Below are 15857 nucleotides of genomic sequence, written 5' to 3' on the forward strand. Positions count from 1 at the left end.
AAAATCGAAGAGGCACCACTCTCCGGATTTTGAAGAGGCACCACTTTCCACACGCAACATCAGCTCCTCGAGTACCACAAATAACTTTGCTAAAGATCTCTGACAAAGTTTAAACACATAAATTTTAAAGGTCCAGCTACCCTACTATTACCCACAAGGGTAAAGGAACATCACCACTACTTGATAACTAGAAAGTCCTAATGTGTGTCAACCTCTGTGCTCTGTGGCAAGGCAGACTGGTAAAAATGCCCAACTTTTACTCACATTCGAGAAAACACTCCCAACAAGATTGCTTGCTCAAAAATCAAAGAGGCATCACTCTCCGAATCTCGAGAGCCATACTCCCAACAGGATTACTTTTTCAAAAATTGAAGAGACATTGCTCTCCAAATCTCAAGAGTCAGACTCCCAACAGGATTGTTTTCTCAAAAATCGAAGAGGCACCGTTCTCTGAATCTCGAGAGCCAGATCCCCAACAGGATTGCTTGTTCAAAAACTGAAGAGGCACTGCTCTCCGAACTTCGAGAGCCAGATTTCCTTGGATAAAGCTTGTCTGCAATCTTCACAAGCAACATCAGCTTTCCAGATACCACAGACCACTTTTTCAAAGCGCTCTGACAAAGTTAAAACATGTGAAGCTTGCAGCTCCCACTACATTGCTATGACCAAGAAGGGTAAATGAATAGCATTATTACTTGCTCAAAAATCGAAGAGGCACCGCCCTTCGAATCTCGAGAGCCAGACTTCCAACAGGATTACTTTCTCAAAAATCGAAGAGGCATCGCTCTTCGAATCTCAAGAGTCAAACTCCTAACAGGATTGCTTTCTAAAAATTTGAATAGACACCGTTCTCTGAATCTCGAGAGCCAGATCCTCGACAGGATTGCTTGTTCGAAAACCAAATAGGCATCGCTTTTCGAACTTCGAGAGCCAGATTTCCTTGGATAAAGCTTGTCTGCAATCGTCACACGCAACATCAGCTTTCCAGATACCACATACCACTTTTTCAAAGTGCTCTGACAAAGTTAAAAACACGTGAGGCTTGCAACTCCCACTACATTGCTACAACCAAGAAGGGTAAAGGAATAGCATTACTACTTGTTGTTAGGGAGACTCCTATATATGTCGACCTTCATCCTCCACAGACAGGCATACCTGCAAAAATGCTCAACCCTTCCTCATATCTGAGAGGGCACTCCTAACGAAGCCTCTCGAAATACTTAGCTTTTTTCCCCCCCCAATAATACCTATGCAAACCAGCAACACCAGAGCAAGAGTATCTCATATCATAAGGGTCAAAAGCAAGAGTATCCCATATCATGCTATTTCCCTGTCTTTTCCTTTGCCCTTGTTCTTACTTGCAAGACAATGAGAAAGAGAGCAATCAGTCAACACTTGAAATCAAGCTTCTAGTCAGGAATTGACTGCCTGGAACCCCTTGCCTGATTATTTACCTGGCATTGCTCTCGAGTACTCATCTTCAACATCTTATGCTTCTAGAAAAGATACCACATATGCTTGGGGGAACAGATAGGGCAAGTGAGAAGGATACAAGGAAGCATGTGGAGACAAGCGCAACAAAACACGTGCCGATTCATCTATTACTTCGTCAACAACAAAAGTATCTCATATCATCAAAGTCGAACGCAATCTTGATTTGATGGACTTGTTTTGACCCTCAAATTCTTGAGTCGACCTTATACTCTGAAGGAAACCAGAAAATCCTCCAGCCCAGTTTAAGAATAAGTCTGTGGAAAGTTACTTCTTCAAAAGCAAAAGTATCTCATATCATCTCTTTTCCATTTGCTTCTCCTTATCCTTGTTGCTGTTTACGACACAAGGAGAAAGAGAACAATCAACCGGAAGCCGAAGTCGAACCTTCGATCCAGGTTGCTTGCTTGGAAGTCTGATTGCTTACCTTGTCTGTTACCTCTTTCGGCAAATCTCCTAGCTCGGCGACTTGGGGGACTCCTACTATAAGGTTTTGTATTGCACTTGACCAAGCCCGAAACTACAAGTAAGCTTCAAGTGAAATTGATACATTACCTTGTGCATCTTCATCAGTTAAAGATACCATCCCTGGATGGAGGAAAAGTACTTCTAAAGAAGATGCCATATCTACGTATAAGACAGAAAATGCAAGTGAAAATGATACCACATTTCGGTACTTAGAAGTTTCGTGATTACTCAATGGCTTGGATCTTGCAAGTCCTCAAACGAGGAGCTTCCTTCACTCGGGAACTTAGGGGAGCACTGTTTGTACCATACTTGACCAATCCTGAAACTACTGAGCACCGGTCAACGTTATACCGTCAAGGACCCAGAAGAGTTTCCATCCAACCAGGAGGCCAATCACAGCGCGTCGACATCAGAAGCTAATCATAGCACGACACATGTCAACATCAAAAGCCAATCACAACACGACACGTGTCGATGTCAGAATGAAACTAGAAACTCTCTTCTATAAATAAAGATTATTCTTTCACAATATTTCCTAATGTCATTGGTACTAAATCATTCAATAGTACTCATTAAAGGAAAGCTTGAACTATGTACTTGTGTAAACCCTTCACAATTAATGAGAATTTATCTACTCCGTAGACGTAGCCAATTTGGGTGAACCACGTACATCTTGTGTTTGCTTCCCTGTCTCTATCCATTTACATACTTATCCACACTAATGACCGGAGCAATCTAGCGAATGTCACAAACTTAACACTTTCTGTTATACCAAAATCCTCATTGATTTTGTGCAATAATAGTATCATTCAATCGAATTCCAAACGGTACGCCGCTGATGTTGGTGGACTCCATCGAACTGGACGCGGGTTGAATGGTAATCAACTCTCCAGTCTTTCTATCTTCTGCCATCACGCCAAGTTGGTTATGATTTGGCAAGATTAAATTTTAATGTAGCTTTGATGATTACAAAGCCACGAGATTTTTGTTTGGTTTCTAGGTTCAAATTTTAAGAACACTAGGATTTGTTTTTTTCTTATGCAATCTTTGTAGAATGCACGACTTTGGGTTTTGACTTGTTTTAGGGTTAAGGTTTGGGAAGAGACAGGCCGAAACCTGCTCTTATACCAAGATAAAAGTATATGTGTTTAGGGTTTGAATTTTGTTATATTATTTTTCTCTCTATGAGGCATATATATAATCATACATGAGGCCCTATAAATTAGGAAACAAGACTCACGCAATATACAAAGAATCAGTCATGTAATCCTATTCTAATTACATTCCTAAATCATAAAGTTGACTCATGCCAACAATGAGTTGTCAGAACTCCCACTGAAGTGAATTGTTTACTAACCTATCTGGAACTGGAATAGGAACAATACTGATTCTATATGAGCTGCCTACAATTTCAAACCTTACAAGCTATAGTAATACGCATCCTACATGTGAGATTTCTTGTGGTGTAAGACATTTCGTGTCTTACAATTATCAAAATTTAGAAGTTATTTAAAAAGAAACAATAAATAGGGGTTCGGATTTGAATTCCGTAGATGATTTAAGAAAGGCATTGATTGTGTATGTTTATACCATACTTAGGGCCTCCGTATTTAGACCTCGTATAAATACTCGGGGAAGTCAAATGTAATTGTGTAATAAATGGAGGGGCAAATATGTAAAAATGGGATAAGCCCTTATTCTATAAAAGGACCACACACCCTTACAATTAGGGAGGGCCTCACATCCCTTCTCATATTCAGAGAAGCTCGTCCTCATATAAGGAAGATCTCTCTCCCTCTCAATCATCTCACAAACAGAGAAATACAATAATCAGTGTGAACGTAGCCCAAACATTGGGGTGAACCATGATACATCTTGTGTTATTTACTTTCTTGCAGATTCACGGTCAGATTTACATTGTTCCAAGACTTCTGGTTTTGTGCATCAACATTTGGCGCCGTCTGTGGGAAACGATACGAAAAGTTGTGTCGGTTCTTCTTCATTTTTTCACCTCCATCGTGAGTTTGCAAAATCACAAAAACGCAGAAACAGAAAAAGATCCAAATCTCAAACACTCCTCAGATCTCTCTCTGGTCCCTCATATCTCTCATGTTCTTGGGTGTCCACACCGACAGACACCTCTCTCTCTCTCTCTCTCTCTCTCTCTGCTCATAAAAAAATCCCAAAGATTTGTTTCTTTTTTACAGCAAGTTCGCAGTATGCACTCCCAGATCACGCCGGACTCCGTCGGAAACATCACTGCTCATTCTTCACCATCTTCTGTTGCTGATAATGGGCCTGGAGGAGACTTGAGGGCTATGGCTGTGAAACTGGATATCAGCATCGATGGCCCAATGATGAGTAGATTTTATATTATATATTTTACCCTAATCTTAGTATATTTTGGTTAATATATTGGAAGAATTTTGATACTTTGAATTATATTTTCAATATAGGACTTTCGACTTCCTCTGGAGCAAAACAGGAGCAAATGGACGAATTTTGGAGTAATTCCAGTTGGAGGACGTTCGTGAGTCACTTAGCTTGATCATATCAAAATTTGGGATTTTTCCACCAAGCGGTTATTTTCTGGCGATGAAATAAAGAAGCAGTGCACAGTGTTGGAAAATGACGTTTTTGGGCTTAAATGACGTTTTTGGAGCCCAAGATGACCTCGGATAGGTTCATGGCCTTCTGGAAAAGTGTTCAGAATATTCCAAACATCAAATCCAGCTATATTGAGCCAGTTTTGGAGCAGCTTATGGGCCAAAACGTGGCTGTTCAGATTTTAGACGAATTTTACTATTTTTATTTAGGGTTTTTATTAATTTTAGTTTGCTAGGGTTTGTGTGGTGGCTTAGCAAATATATTGCTTGGCCGTCTACAGTTTTAGACTACGCTTTATTTTATGCAATACTGGAGACAGAGAGAAGTGCTAGGGTTTTGAAGATTTTCTACTTGAAGGTGTTTTCAATCATTTTCTTAATAGATATTTCTATGATTTCAATTATGAATATGCGGAACTAATTTCTTTTGCTAGGGCGAAGCCTTGAGCCTTAGCATGAATATGTGATTTTTATTTAATTGCTTATGATCGATTGCATGCGTACTTTGAATTGTTAATCACCGGGATAAAAACTATCTAAATGTCGTAATGCCTGATCACCATTAGGATCTTTAGAAAAGTAATTTGATGCAATTTTGGTCGGAAGGTTCCCTGAAATTGACGCTGGCTTCTTGTGATTAATAATTGTAATTTCTCTTAGGATGAATATCACGTCTTAAGGATTGCATGGTTTTTCAAAGGATTTTCATAAAGCATAATGAGTCTTTCATGTTTAGATTTGATCCGAACGTCCGGACGGGTTGCATGTTAGATATACGTTCTATGTTGGAGGTTCCAAGTAGAATATGAATTAGGAAAATCTAACCTTCAAAGTGGCATGTGTAGATTATAAGTAATTGGTAAAAATTCATAGGATTGCTAGGTGATGGTGGAACCCTAGTGCTTTCTTAATTTGATTTTCTCAGAACTGTTTTCTTCTCTAGTCCTAATATTACAGATTATTTATTTTAATTCATTAAATTCGTTTTTATTTTAATTAGGTTATAAAATCAATCACTTCAATTTCTATTTTACAATAATTAAATGGAATCTGATTAGTTCGAATTATTTAATAATCCCTGTGGAGATGACCTTGCGAAATCCGTTTATACTACAATAACCTTGTGATTCTTGCAAGTAAAATAGGAGATTTAAGCCCGTTCACATGAGTAGTAAAAATCCCTATCAAGAAAAAACTATCGAGAAACCTTCCTCCCTAGTAACGAGTCACGACTGAGTCACGAGTCACATGAGTTGCGACTACCTTGACGACCCCCCGAGAGAGTTGAAAAGAGGACCCATTTCACGAAGATCGCAGGAAGCTTTTACGTTCTCGAATCTGAGTCATTCCGACGCCAAAGAGTTTCCACTTTCTTCGAGCTTGAATGGCCTGACGGGGTTGCAGCAGCTCGAGCTCCAAGCGAACCTGCTCAGCGGTGAGTTTCCCGAGTTGGGTTCTCTTCATAACCTCAGCTACTTAGACGCCATCAACAACGCCATCTCTAGAGGTGTCCCATTAAATTTCCCGACCTCTCTGCTTCAAATCTCCATGCGAAACAACAACTTAGTAGGAAACATCCCGAAAAACATCAAAAAGTTAGGTTTTCTGCAAGTGCTCAACCTGAGTCACAACCAACTTGGAGGTGTCGTCCCCGCCCACCTCTTCAACCACTTGTTGCTACAGCAGCTCACTCTCTCCTTCAACCAATTCACGTCCGTAAAGCTCCCGGTTTCTCCTTCTTCGGGCGCCTAGAGTGCGCTCATTGCACTAAACCTCAGCAATAACGAGCTCAGCGAAATGCTACCGTTGTTCATGGCGGCGATGCGGAAGCTCTCGGCATTGACGCTGGAGAACAATAAGTTCACGGGTATGATTCCGACCATGCCGGTTAATGAGGCCGTTCTGGTGACCACGCCGGACATCACGAGCTTAAGATCTGTTTATTTTCCTCTACATTCAGTCACACAAGAAGTTGTTGTCGCGGGCGCACAAGGACTCGGTTGCCGTCGTCGACGTGAGTTTCGAGGAGGGGTTTCCCCTGATCTTGACCGCGCTTGAGGTACTGGACAACTCGACCCAGTTGGTGCTCGAGGTGGCTCAACACTTGGATGAGAACATGGTCAGGATCATTGCTATGGATGGGACTGAAAGGCTTGTGATAGGACAGAGCGTGCTCAACACCGGTGGGGCTGCCTGCCGAATAAATGAGATAGGTTTTGATTGATTTATGAATTGGCGTTGGGACTCCCTGACACTCCTGGGTCCCACAATGAATGCAAATGTGGCATTTGAGCTCTCTAAGAGGATTCCCCACCTAGGGTTAAGAATGAATGAGCACTACCACAGGGCAATGGTTTATGTCCAAATGATGAAGAAGATGGGCGAAAACAAATCTGAAACTTTGTATTTTGATCTGAATACGGGAGCTAAGATCCCATCTGTTGGTCTTGGAACATGGAAGGCTGAACCAGGGGTAGTCGGTCAAGCTGTCGTCGCTGCAGTCAAGAATGGCTATAGGCATATTGACTGTGCATCAGTACAACGTGGCGTCACGGTAATGATGCCTCGATCTGCAGTGGTCCTCTTCCCAACCTATTTGGATTGCAATGAAGAAGATAAGTTTTTTATTATTAATCATATTATTGTCTGCCATATGCCAAAAGGAAGAAGAGAAAAACGAAAACAAAAGCAAAGCAGAAAGAGAAAAGAAGAAAACAAAAGCAAAGCAGAAAACGAAAGCAAAAGCAGAGCATAAAACAAAAGCAAAAGCAACGCATTAACGATCTGCAACTGTCAAAGCTTTTGTGTCGAAACCTTTGTTTTGAGTGATGTAATTTATTTTTCTTATCCTTCGCAGACATCTGTATAAACCCCATCAGAGGGTAATAATAATAAAATAAAATAAAAACGGCAAGCCCAAAATAATGGGCTGGAATGTTGTGTGGAGGGCAAAGGCCCATGTGCCCAAAAGAGCCAAACCCTATATTATCACCAACCAGGTGATCAAAAATACGCCCAGTACTCCAAAATTATTCGGTAACCTGCCGCTATTTTCACCAACCAAGTGATCAAAAGTATGCCCAGTACTCCAAATTATTCGGCAGCCTGCCACTATTATCACCAACTAGGTGATCAAAAGTACGTCCAGTACTTCAAATTATACATGAGCATTACTCACATCAATCATACATAAACATTCATGAGCATCACTCATATCAATCATACATAAACATTCATGAGCATCACTCATGTCAACATTCATAAGCATCACTCATGTCAACATTCATGAGCATCACTCATGTCAATCAACATAAACATTCATGAGCATCACTCATGTCAATCAACTTCAAAAGCTTCATTTACAAAGCTCTAGCTTCAAAAGCTTCATTTACAGAGCACTAGCTTCAAAAGCTTCATTTACAGAGCTCTAGCTTTAAAAGCTTCATTTACAAAAGCTCTAGCTTCAAAAGCTTCATTTACAGAGCTCTAGCTTCAAAGCTTCACTTGCAAAGCTTCACCTGCAAAGCTTCAGTGCAGGGTATACAAATACCGCATCCGAACAACCGCCACTTCGGCCCATACATGGATTCAATTTGAAGTCTCCAGCCAACAGACTCTATTGACCGAAGACTTGGGGGACTACACTATACACCATATATTAGGCCTCAACTGGGCCTCATGAAAAATACATGGGGGACTTTAGCCCATTATTCGTGTATTGATGAGCGAGCCCTTATTCTATAAAAGGGACTCCCTCACCATCATCAGAGAGTATCGCCACCTACTGAGCAACCACCTCGCTGTGAGCATCAACTCTAGACCATATTTATGTATTGAGGAGCGAGCCCGTATCTTATAAAAGGGACTCCTTCACCATCATTAGAGAGCATCGCCGCCTACTGAGCAACCGCCTCGCTGCGAGCATCAACTTTAGCCCATTATTTATGTATTGAGGTGCGAGCCCTTATTCTATAAAAAGGACTCCCTCACCTTCAACGCCACAAGCCGAGCAGCCTCGCAACATATGCTACTTCTAGTCGAACATCATTTCACTTTGAGCACCGCCTCATATCAAGTATCAGTTCAAGACGACATCTAGTTACTTCGGCCCACACATGGACTGAATTTCAAGTCTCCAGCCAAAAGACTCTCTTAACTGAAGACTTGGGGGACTACTGTTTATACCATACTTAGGGTCTTCGTATTTAGACCTCGTATAAATACTCGGGGGACTCAAATGTAATTATGTAATAAATTGAGGGGCAAATATGTAAAAAGGGGAGGAGCCCTTATTCTATAAAAGGACCCCTCACCCTCACAATTAGGGAGGACCTCACATCCCCTCTCATATTCAGATAAGCTTGTCCTCACATAAGGAAGCTCTCTCTCCCTCTCAATCATCTCACGAACAGAGAAATACAATAATCAGTGTGGACGTAGCCCAAACATTGGGGTGAACCACGATACATCTTGTGTTATTTATTTTCTTGCATATTCACGGTTGGATTTACGTTGTCCCAAGACCTCCGGTTTTGTGCATCAACAGTGTATAATTTATCATTTATGCATCTACATATATGAGCTTTCCTATATTTTAAGCCTGGTATATGCTGTTGTTTCTACTTTGGAGAAAAGTTTTTGCTGGACTCAGAAGCTATAGCATTGCAGTGGTTAGATTGAAGATGCTTAATTTTCAAATGCTACTATGTGTAAGCCTTGGAGGTTAATTGCATGACTGACAAACACAAATTAAATACATGAACATAAGCAAACGTAGGCGTGGTGGCAACGTACTCTCTTTCTGCACTAAAATTACCGTAGTTTATATTAAATTAGAATATTGCTCGATTAACAATAAATTACAAAACCGAAATCACATGATTATTTGCACATCCGGATGGGGCATGCACTGCAATGAGAATGCAAGTACCTGACTTTTGTTCACATTGTACATTAGCATCAATGGTGAACCTCTCTCTCTCAAATATACATGTTTTGTCTAAGAGTAAAAAATAATTCTAGGCTGCAGCATGAGTTGCTATAAACGGATCAACATCGTTGTTTCTTGTTCGACAGCCCTTCACCCTTTTAGATGGCAAGAAAAGCTCCTCGCAGCAAACAGCACAAGGCGAACCTCCAAGGCCAACTTGGCGATCAAGGTTCCCATGAATTGACAAGGACCTCACCATTTTCTTCAGCTTGGTAACTAAATTGACGAGCTTCTCCCTCCTCGACCTCTAAATCTTTCGTTATCTCAAATCCTCGATCTCTTTGAAGTTAGCAATGGCGGGTTTGGCGTCTGGGGCTGGAGAAGCTTATATAGAGAATTGGGGGAGTTGAAAGGAGTTGATCAAAGTGTGCTGGGATGATGGCATCACGCGGATTTCGTGCAAGGTTGTGCAAGATAATTAGCATGGCATTTGTGAACGGGAGGTGCTATCCCACACCTCTTTTTATTTTTCACACACTCTTTTCAATTTTTGGCCGTTGAATTGAAGAAAATCAAATGACATAAATTAGTAAGCGTGTGGTTAATAAATATTGTGCCTTTGCAAGGAATGTTATGCTTGGTCATACATGGAATCAGACACTTGTTCGTGTCTTCCCTTCGTTGTACCTTTACAGACAGTTGTGCATTTTTTTTGAAGGTTAGATGCGAACAAGCATGGCATGACAAAGGCAAGGCGCAAATAAACATATCATGCCATAACACCAAACTATCATCTTCATCGTTATGTCTTATTTTTGTTAAAAAAAAAATTAAAAAATTAAAAATAAAAATTCCCTTACCATAACACCAAACTATCCTCTTCATGTTCTAAAAAATGTATTTTTGGTGAAAATATTCTTATAATCTATGTCAAATCAAAACACTCAAAAACAAGGATATAAATCTAATATTTCACTACCGATTTTTCACAAGAGCTATTGCTAGGGAGGTAGTGACGACCCTTGTATATCAATCGCCAAAGTCGTACCGATCCCTTCTTTTTCAAATTTCTCTTCCTCTTTAGTTATTTTTTATTTTATTTCTCTTATCATAACAACAAAGTATCATATTTATGTTCTTCAAGATATAATTTTCCGTGCAAAATCTATTATAATTCATATTTAAGCACTTGAAATCAACGATTTAAAACTTAAATTTAAAGATATTTAAATTTAATAGTGGTTACTCAAATAAAGTAACATATGAAGAAAAAAACTCAAAGGAAAAAACAAAAAAGCAAAATAAATAAATAAATTGGAATAGGGAAAGATTAGTACCATGCTACCGATCCTCACCCAATCGTTCAGGGCGACATTGAGGTGGTGGCGGGGGCATCAATTACCGGATTGTGATTTTCGTCAAGAATGAGTTGGTGGTTGATCCCACGGCTGCCACCGTCGTTCATGATTATAAGGGCATTGTTGTGTGGAAGAAGGATTGAGAGCATTCCAGGCAGTTGATCTCATTCATCAATTGTCAAAAACTATCTAATTTTATGGAGATTATGATCAATTCATATTTTAATTTAAATGTGCTCTAATGTCCTTTGGATTGCTTGAAGTTATCATCATCTTTCATTATAATAAAGATATTGAATGAATAGTTGATATTTAATTTTTAATTTTCTTGATCTTTTGTGGATGCAGTTATTATCTTTTTATCGAGTATGGTCAAATTGCTTACTGAATATATATGTGAGAATTACAAACTAAATGCAGGAAATAGATATTTTTAGCAAATAATTCAATACAGAAAACAATTTTTGGAATTGCCCTAATCACCTAAACTTAGAAATGGGTTATTAAAAGAAAAATAATTAAACTCCCTAATAACGTTACCAAAAAACAAAAGAACAAACTCATTCATAATCGAGTGAAGAAATTTGAACAAAATCACGGTTAACCATCATAAGCATCAATGTAAAGTTTAAACTCATATGTTTGAATTATTTTGTGTTCATATGTTATAATTGGTTATAGCTGACAAGTAATAATTGATTATGAAAATACTAATATGCCCTTGAATTTGATTGAATAGTGGATGAAATCTAACGACAAGAGGTTAATTGGTTAATTTCAAATAATTCAAAGGGTCAATTTACCAACAAAAATAGTTTAAGGAAGTCAATTTCAATTTGAGTAATAATTCAAGAGGTGATATTCCTCTTTACTTGGAAGTGAGAGGTCTTAGGTTCGAATCTCGTGTATAACGAATTTGATACCAAATTAAGCTGCTCATTATGTGGTTTAACCAAGCTCTCCCTCTTTTTAGTGTAAAAATATCGATGTACTAACAAAAAATCGATAGGCTATCCCTTACCCAAATCCTAACCAGAGAGCATAGATTCATAAGAAAACTAATGAAAAAGACTTGAAAACCTTGAGTTTTAACGATAAGGACAAAATAAAGGATAAAGTGAATAGTATCAGGATTGACTTTTTAATGTAAAAATGTGGTTTTTTGTTAAATAAACAATACCAAGAGTTTTTCATTAAAGTTTCCTAGATTCATAGCATTTAATTAATTTTTTATGCGAATTAATCTGATAATACTTTATTATTCCTTTATTGGTCCAGCCTCTTATGAACAAATAATAAAGAACAAAATACACCAATAAAATTTCAACGAGAAACCATGACCAGCTGACGTGTAATTCTCTGGTTGGCCCTCACACGTAGCTCGCCCAGCCCAGAAGAGAAGACACGGGGTGTGTGTCTGTGCCTCTAGAGGTTTCGTCACTGATTCGCACAACAAATCTCACAGAGAGAGAGAGAGAGAGAGAGAGAGAGAATGAGAGAGAACCAATTTCGAGCAGTCGCAATCATCTTCTTCCTGTTTTTCTTCGTCTTCAATGTCTGTGATGCACTGTACGGACCTTCAACGCCAGTTCTTCAGCTAACTCCTTCCAACTTCAAGTCCAAGGTAAATGATCGAACTTCACCAGTAATTGCAACGTGCCCTTTTCAGATTTTCAGTTTTTTTGCACTAATCCATTGAAATTCGTCACCTTTTTCATTGAAAAGCACTTGGGCGCTGATTTGGCTTTTTCAATTCAGAAGCAATTTTATTTCTGTTGAAAGCAAAGTGCTTTCTTGTAGCGCTTTTAGAATTTTACTGCTTAATGAGCTTATTGTATAAATTGTTTGATAAATTTACTTGTTTTCGTTTCCCAGCAATAGAAATGTGATCAGTAAGTTCCGATGATTATTGGGTTAACTACTGATTCCTAGTATGGTGTTACATTATCAAGAAATTGTTTGGATGTGATGCGATTGTTATTTTTTGTTTGTGAACATCGAAGGCGATCAGTAAAACATTGGATCAGACCAAAATATGACCAGTATTTTCTTGAACTGAATCCTTTGGAATGGTGGCAGGTTCTGGACTCGAACAGAGTTGTTCTGGTTGAATTCTTTGCACCGTGGTGCGGGCATTGTCAGGCTCTAACACCGATTTGGGAGAAGGCGGCTACTGTCTTAAAGGGTGTGGCTACCGTGGCAGCTCTTGATGCTGATGCGCACAAGTCCCTCGCTCAGGTTTCCCATAGTTACTCTTGTAATTACTAATTTTGACATTTAAGTTTGAAGTAGCAAAAGTAGATTAACAACACCCCTCTGCCTGAAAATAATTTGGTCATAGTCTTGTCGAATTTGGACAAGGCAATATGAATATGTCAGGTTGTTTACTATGTTAATTTTGTGTGGGACTGTCGGTATGTTTGATTGTTCTATAGGAATACGGGATCAGAGGATTTCCAACAATAAAGGTGTTTGTACCTGGAAAGCCTCCAGTTGACTATCAGGGAGCAAGGGATGTGAAACCCGTTGCAGAATTTGCACTCCAACAGGTTTGTCGTAATCTCCTGTTCAAACTCTTATTGTTTTGTTAGTTTATTTCTTTGTTTGTAATATCGGTTGGAATAGAATTCCGTATTAGAGGATGCGTAGATCATGATTATCCTTTGTTGTCGTTTGGTCATATAATGCTCTTGCATAAAATGGATTCGTGTATTAGTAATGTGACCATTGGTCCTGTACAGATAAAGGCACTGTTGAAAGACCGTTTAAGTGGAAAGACAACAGGAGGATCAAGTGAAAAATCTGAGCCTAGTGCTTCAGTAGAATTAAACTCCCAGAATTTTAATGAACTGGTGCTTAAAAGTAAGGAACTCTGGATTGTCGAGTTCTTTGCACCTTGGTAAGTAGTTATTATTGTTATGATGATCGTATAAGCTGTTTTCAGATTGCGATCTTCAGTCTATTATATGAGACTGTAGAAATTATTGACTATTTTTTCTTCTAATTTCCTTGTTTTACCTTTAAGGTGCGGGCACTGCAAAAAATTGGCACCTGAGTGGAAGAAGGCGGCTAAAAACTTACAAGGGAAGGTGAAGTTGGGACACGTTGATTGTGATGCAGAGAAGGTAACTTTACTTTCATTGCTATGTATGTGCTGGGTTTACATGTTATTATTTTCTGTACTATATGGTTCTAACAAGGTGGTACTACCAGTCTCTGATGAGCAAGTTCAACGTTCAAGGATTTCCAACCATATTGGTATTTGGAGCTGACAAAGAGAGCCCACTCCCCTATGAGGGTGCGAGGAGTGCTTCAGCCATTGAATCATTTGCTCTTGAACAATTGGAAACAAACGTTGCACCTCCTGAAGTGACCGAGCTAACTGGCCCTGTAAGCTTTTATTTCCTTCCAATACTTAAGCTGTGTGAGACTGTAAGTAACCTAGGGGACTAAAGCTTCCGTGCACTTGTAGGATGCAATGGAAGAGAAATGTGGTTCAGCTGCCATCTGTTTTGTGGCATTCCTACCTGATATCTTGGACTCCAAGGCAGAAGGGAGGAACAAGTACATTCAGCAGTTACTATCCGTTGCAGAGAAGTTTAAGAGAAGTCCCTACAGGCAAGTTTTTGGGAAAATGCATTAATCACTTGCGATGAAACCTCGCAGGCTTGAGAAGCTGAGAATCTAGTGACTGACAATGAATGTTCATGTATGTTGCAGCTATGTCTGGGCAGCAGCTGGTAAGCAACCAGACCTCGAGAACCGAGTAGGTGTCGGAGGTTATGGATATCCAGCATTGGTGGCCTTAAATGCAAAAAAGGGAGCTTATGCACCACTTAAGAGTGCATTCGAGGTTGATCAGATTACGTAAGTTTTCTGCCTCCACATTATCTTGAACCACCCTTGATCCTTGTGATAATATAGCAAACTAAAACAACTCAATTTCGTTTTGCAGAGAATTTGTGAGGGAAGCCGGGCGTGGAGGAAAGGGAAACTTGCCTCTGGAGGGCACCCCGAGCATTGTGAAGATCGAACCCTGGGATGGTAAAGACGGACAGATTCTTGAAGAGGACGAGTTCTCCCTTGAAGAACTGATGGGAGAAGACACTACGAACAAGGACGAGTTGTGATAAATTTAAAGCATTATCATGATAGATAGAGGAAACATGTATCAGGCTAAGATTGATTTTGGAGGACGTTACGAGCAATGTTAAGCGTTGCTGATCATTCTAGTGTTTTCTATTTTTTCAACGATGTTTTCGACAGAGCTCAAGAGAGCTATCTTATGAGGAACGTCTTTTCGCATACAAGTTTCTTATGCTTCTGATCTTGTTATAACTGGGAAAATTATTTTTCCTACATTATTGAAAAAGTTAGGACATGTTTGGAACTCTACTTGAATTCAACTTTTTAAACTCAAAAACAATTTTTAAGTTTTAGGCCTTAAAAACTTGTTTGGTATGATTCTTTTCAAAAACTGAACTAAAAAATATAATATATTCTTTAAAAACATAAAAGTTAGTTTTTCGAGTTTTTAAGGTTAAACTCATTCCTTTTTTTTTTTTTCTCCTTCCTTCCCTCTCACTCCAAATCTCTCTTTTATTCTCTCCTTTTTTTTTTATACTTTTTTTCTCTCCTCCGATCCGCTTTCTTTATTCTCTCGGCTCTTTCTCTCACTCATCTTTCTATCTATCTCGTCCGATCCTCTCTCTTATTTCTCTTACCTTCAATCATCTCTTACTTTCTTTCCTTCTCTCTCCTCTTTCTCCCTCTCCTTCGACCCTCTCTTTTTAGATCTCTTTATCTAGTTTAAGTCGTAAAATGTAAAATTTTCAAATTGCAAACCAATCAAATTTTTTAGTGTTACAAAAAATTGTTTTCAAAAAATGTTCTTAAGAAATGTTTTGAGAAATGATAAAAAATTTCAAATAAAGTACCGAACAGACCCTTATCTTTTTTAGCATCGACTTAAATTGGTTTACTTAAGAGTCGTGCTATCTACAC

The 15857-nt window shown here is 39.1% G+C and overlaps 2 protein-coding genes across 2 annotated transcripts; both read left to right on the plus strand.

Moving 5' to 3' along the window:
• Positions 1 to 6362: 6362 nt before the first annotated feature.
• On the plus strand, positions 6363 to 6789 carry LOC126633753 (uncharacterized). Its single transcript, XM_050304322.1, has 2 exons — positions 6363 to 6470; positions 6526 to 6789. The coding sequence occupies exons 1-2, from the start codon at positions 6363 to 6365 to the stop codon at positions 6787 to 6789; spliced, it is 372 nt and encodes a 123-aa protein (XP_050160279.1).
• Positions 6790 to 12245: 5456 nt separating this feature from the next.
• Positions 12246 to 15080, plus strand: LOC126581846 (protein disulfide isomerase-like 2-3). Its single transcript, XM_050245778.1, has 9 exons — positions 12246 to 12477; positions 12933 to 13091; positions 13289 to 13402; positions 13595 to 13752; positions 13879 to 13978; positions 14067 to 14243; positions 14326 to 14471; positions 14574 to 14720; positions 14809 to 15080. Exons 1-9 carry the CDS (start codon positions 12346 to 12348, stop codon positions 14981 to 14983), a joined length of 1308 nt encoding a protein of 435 aa, XP_050101735.1. The 5' UTR covers positions 12246 to 12345; the 3' UTR covers positions 14984 to 15080.
• The last annotated feature ends 777 nt before the right edge of the window (positions 15081 to 15857 follow it).

Source organism: Malus sylvestris, chromosome 9 (assembly GCF_916048215.2).
Source record: "Malus sylvestris chromosome 9, drMalSylv7.2, whole genome shotgun sequence".
Lineage (NCBI taxonomy): Eukaryota > Viridiplantae > Streptophyta > Magnoliopsida > Rosales > Rosaceae > Malus > Malus sylvestris.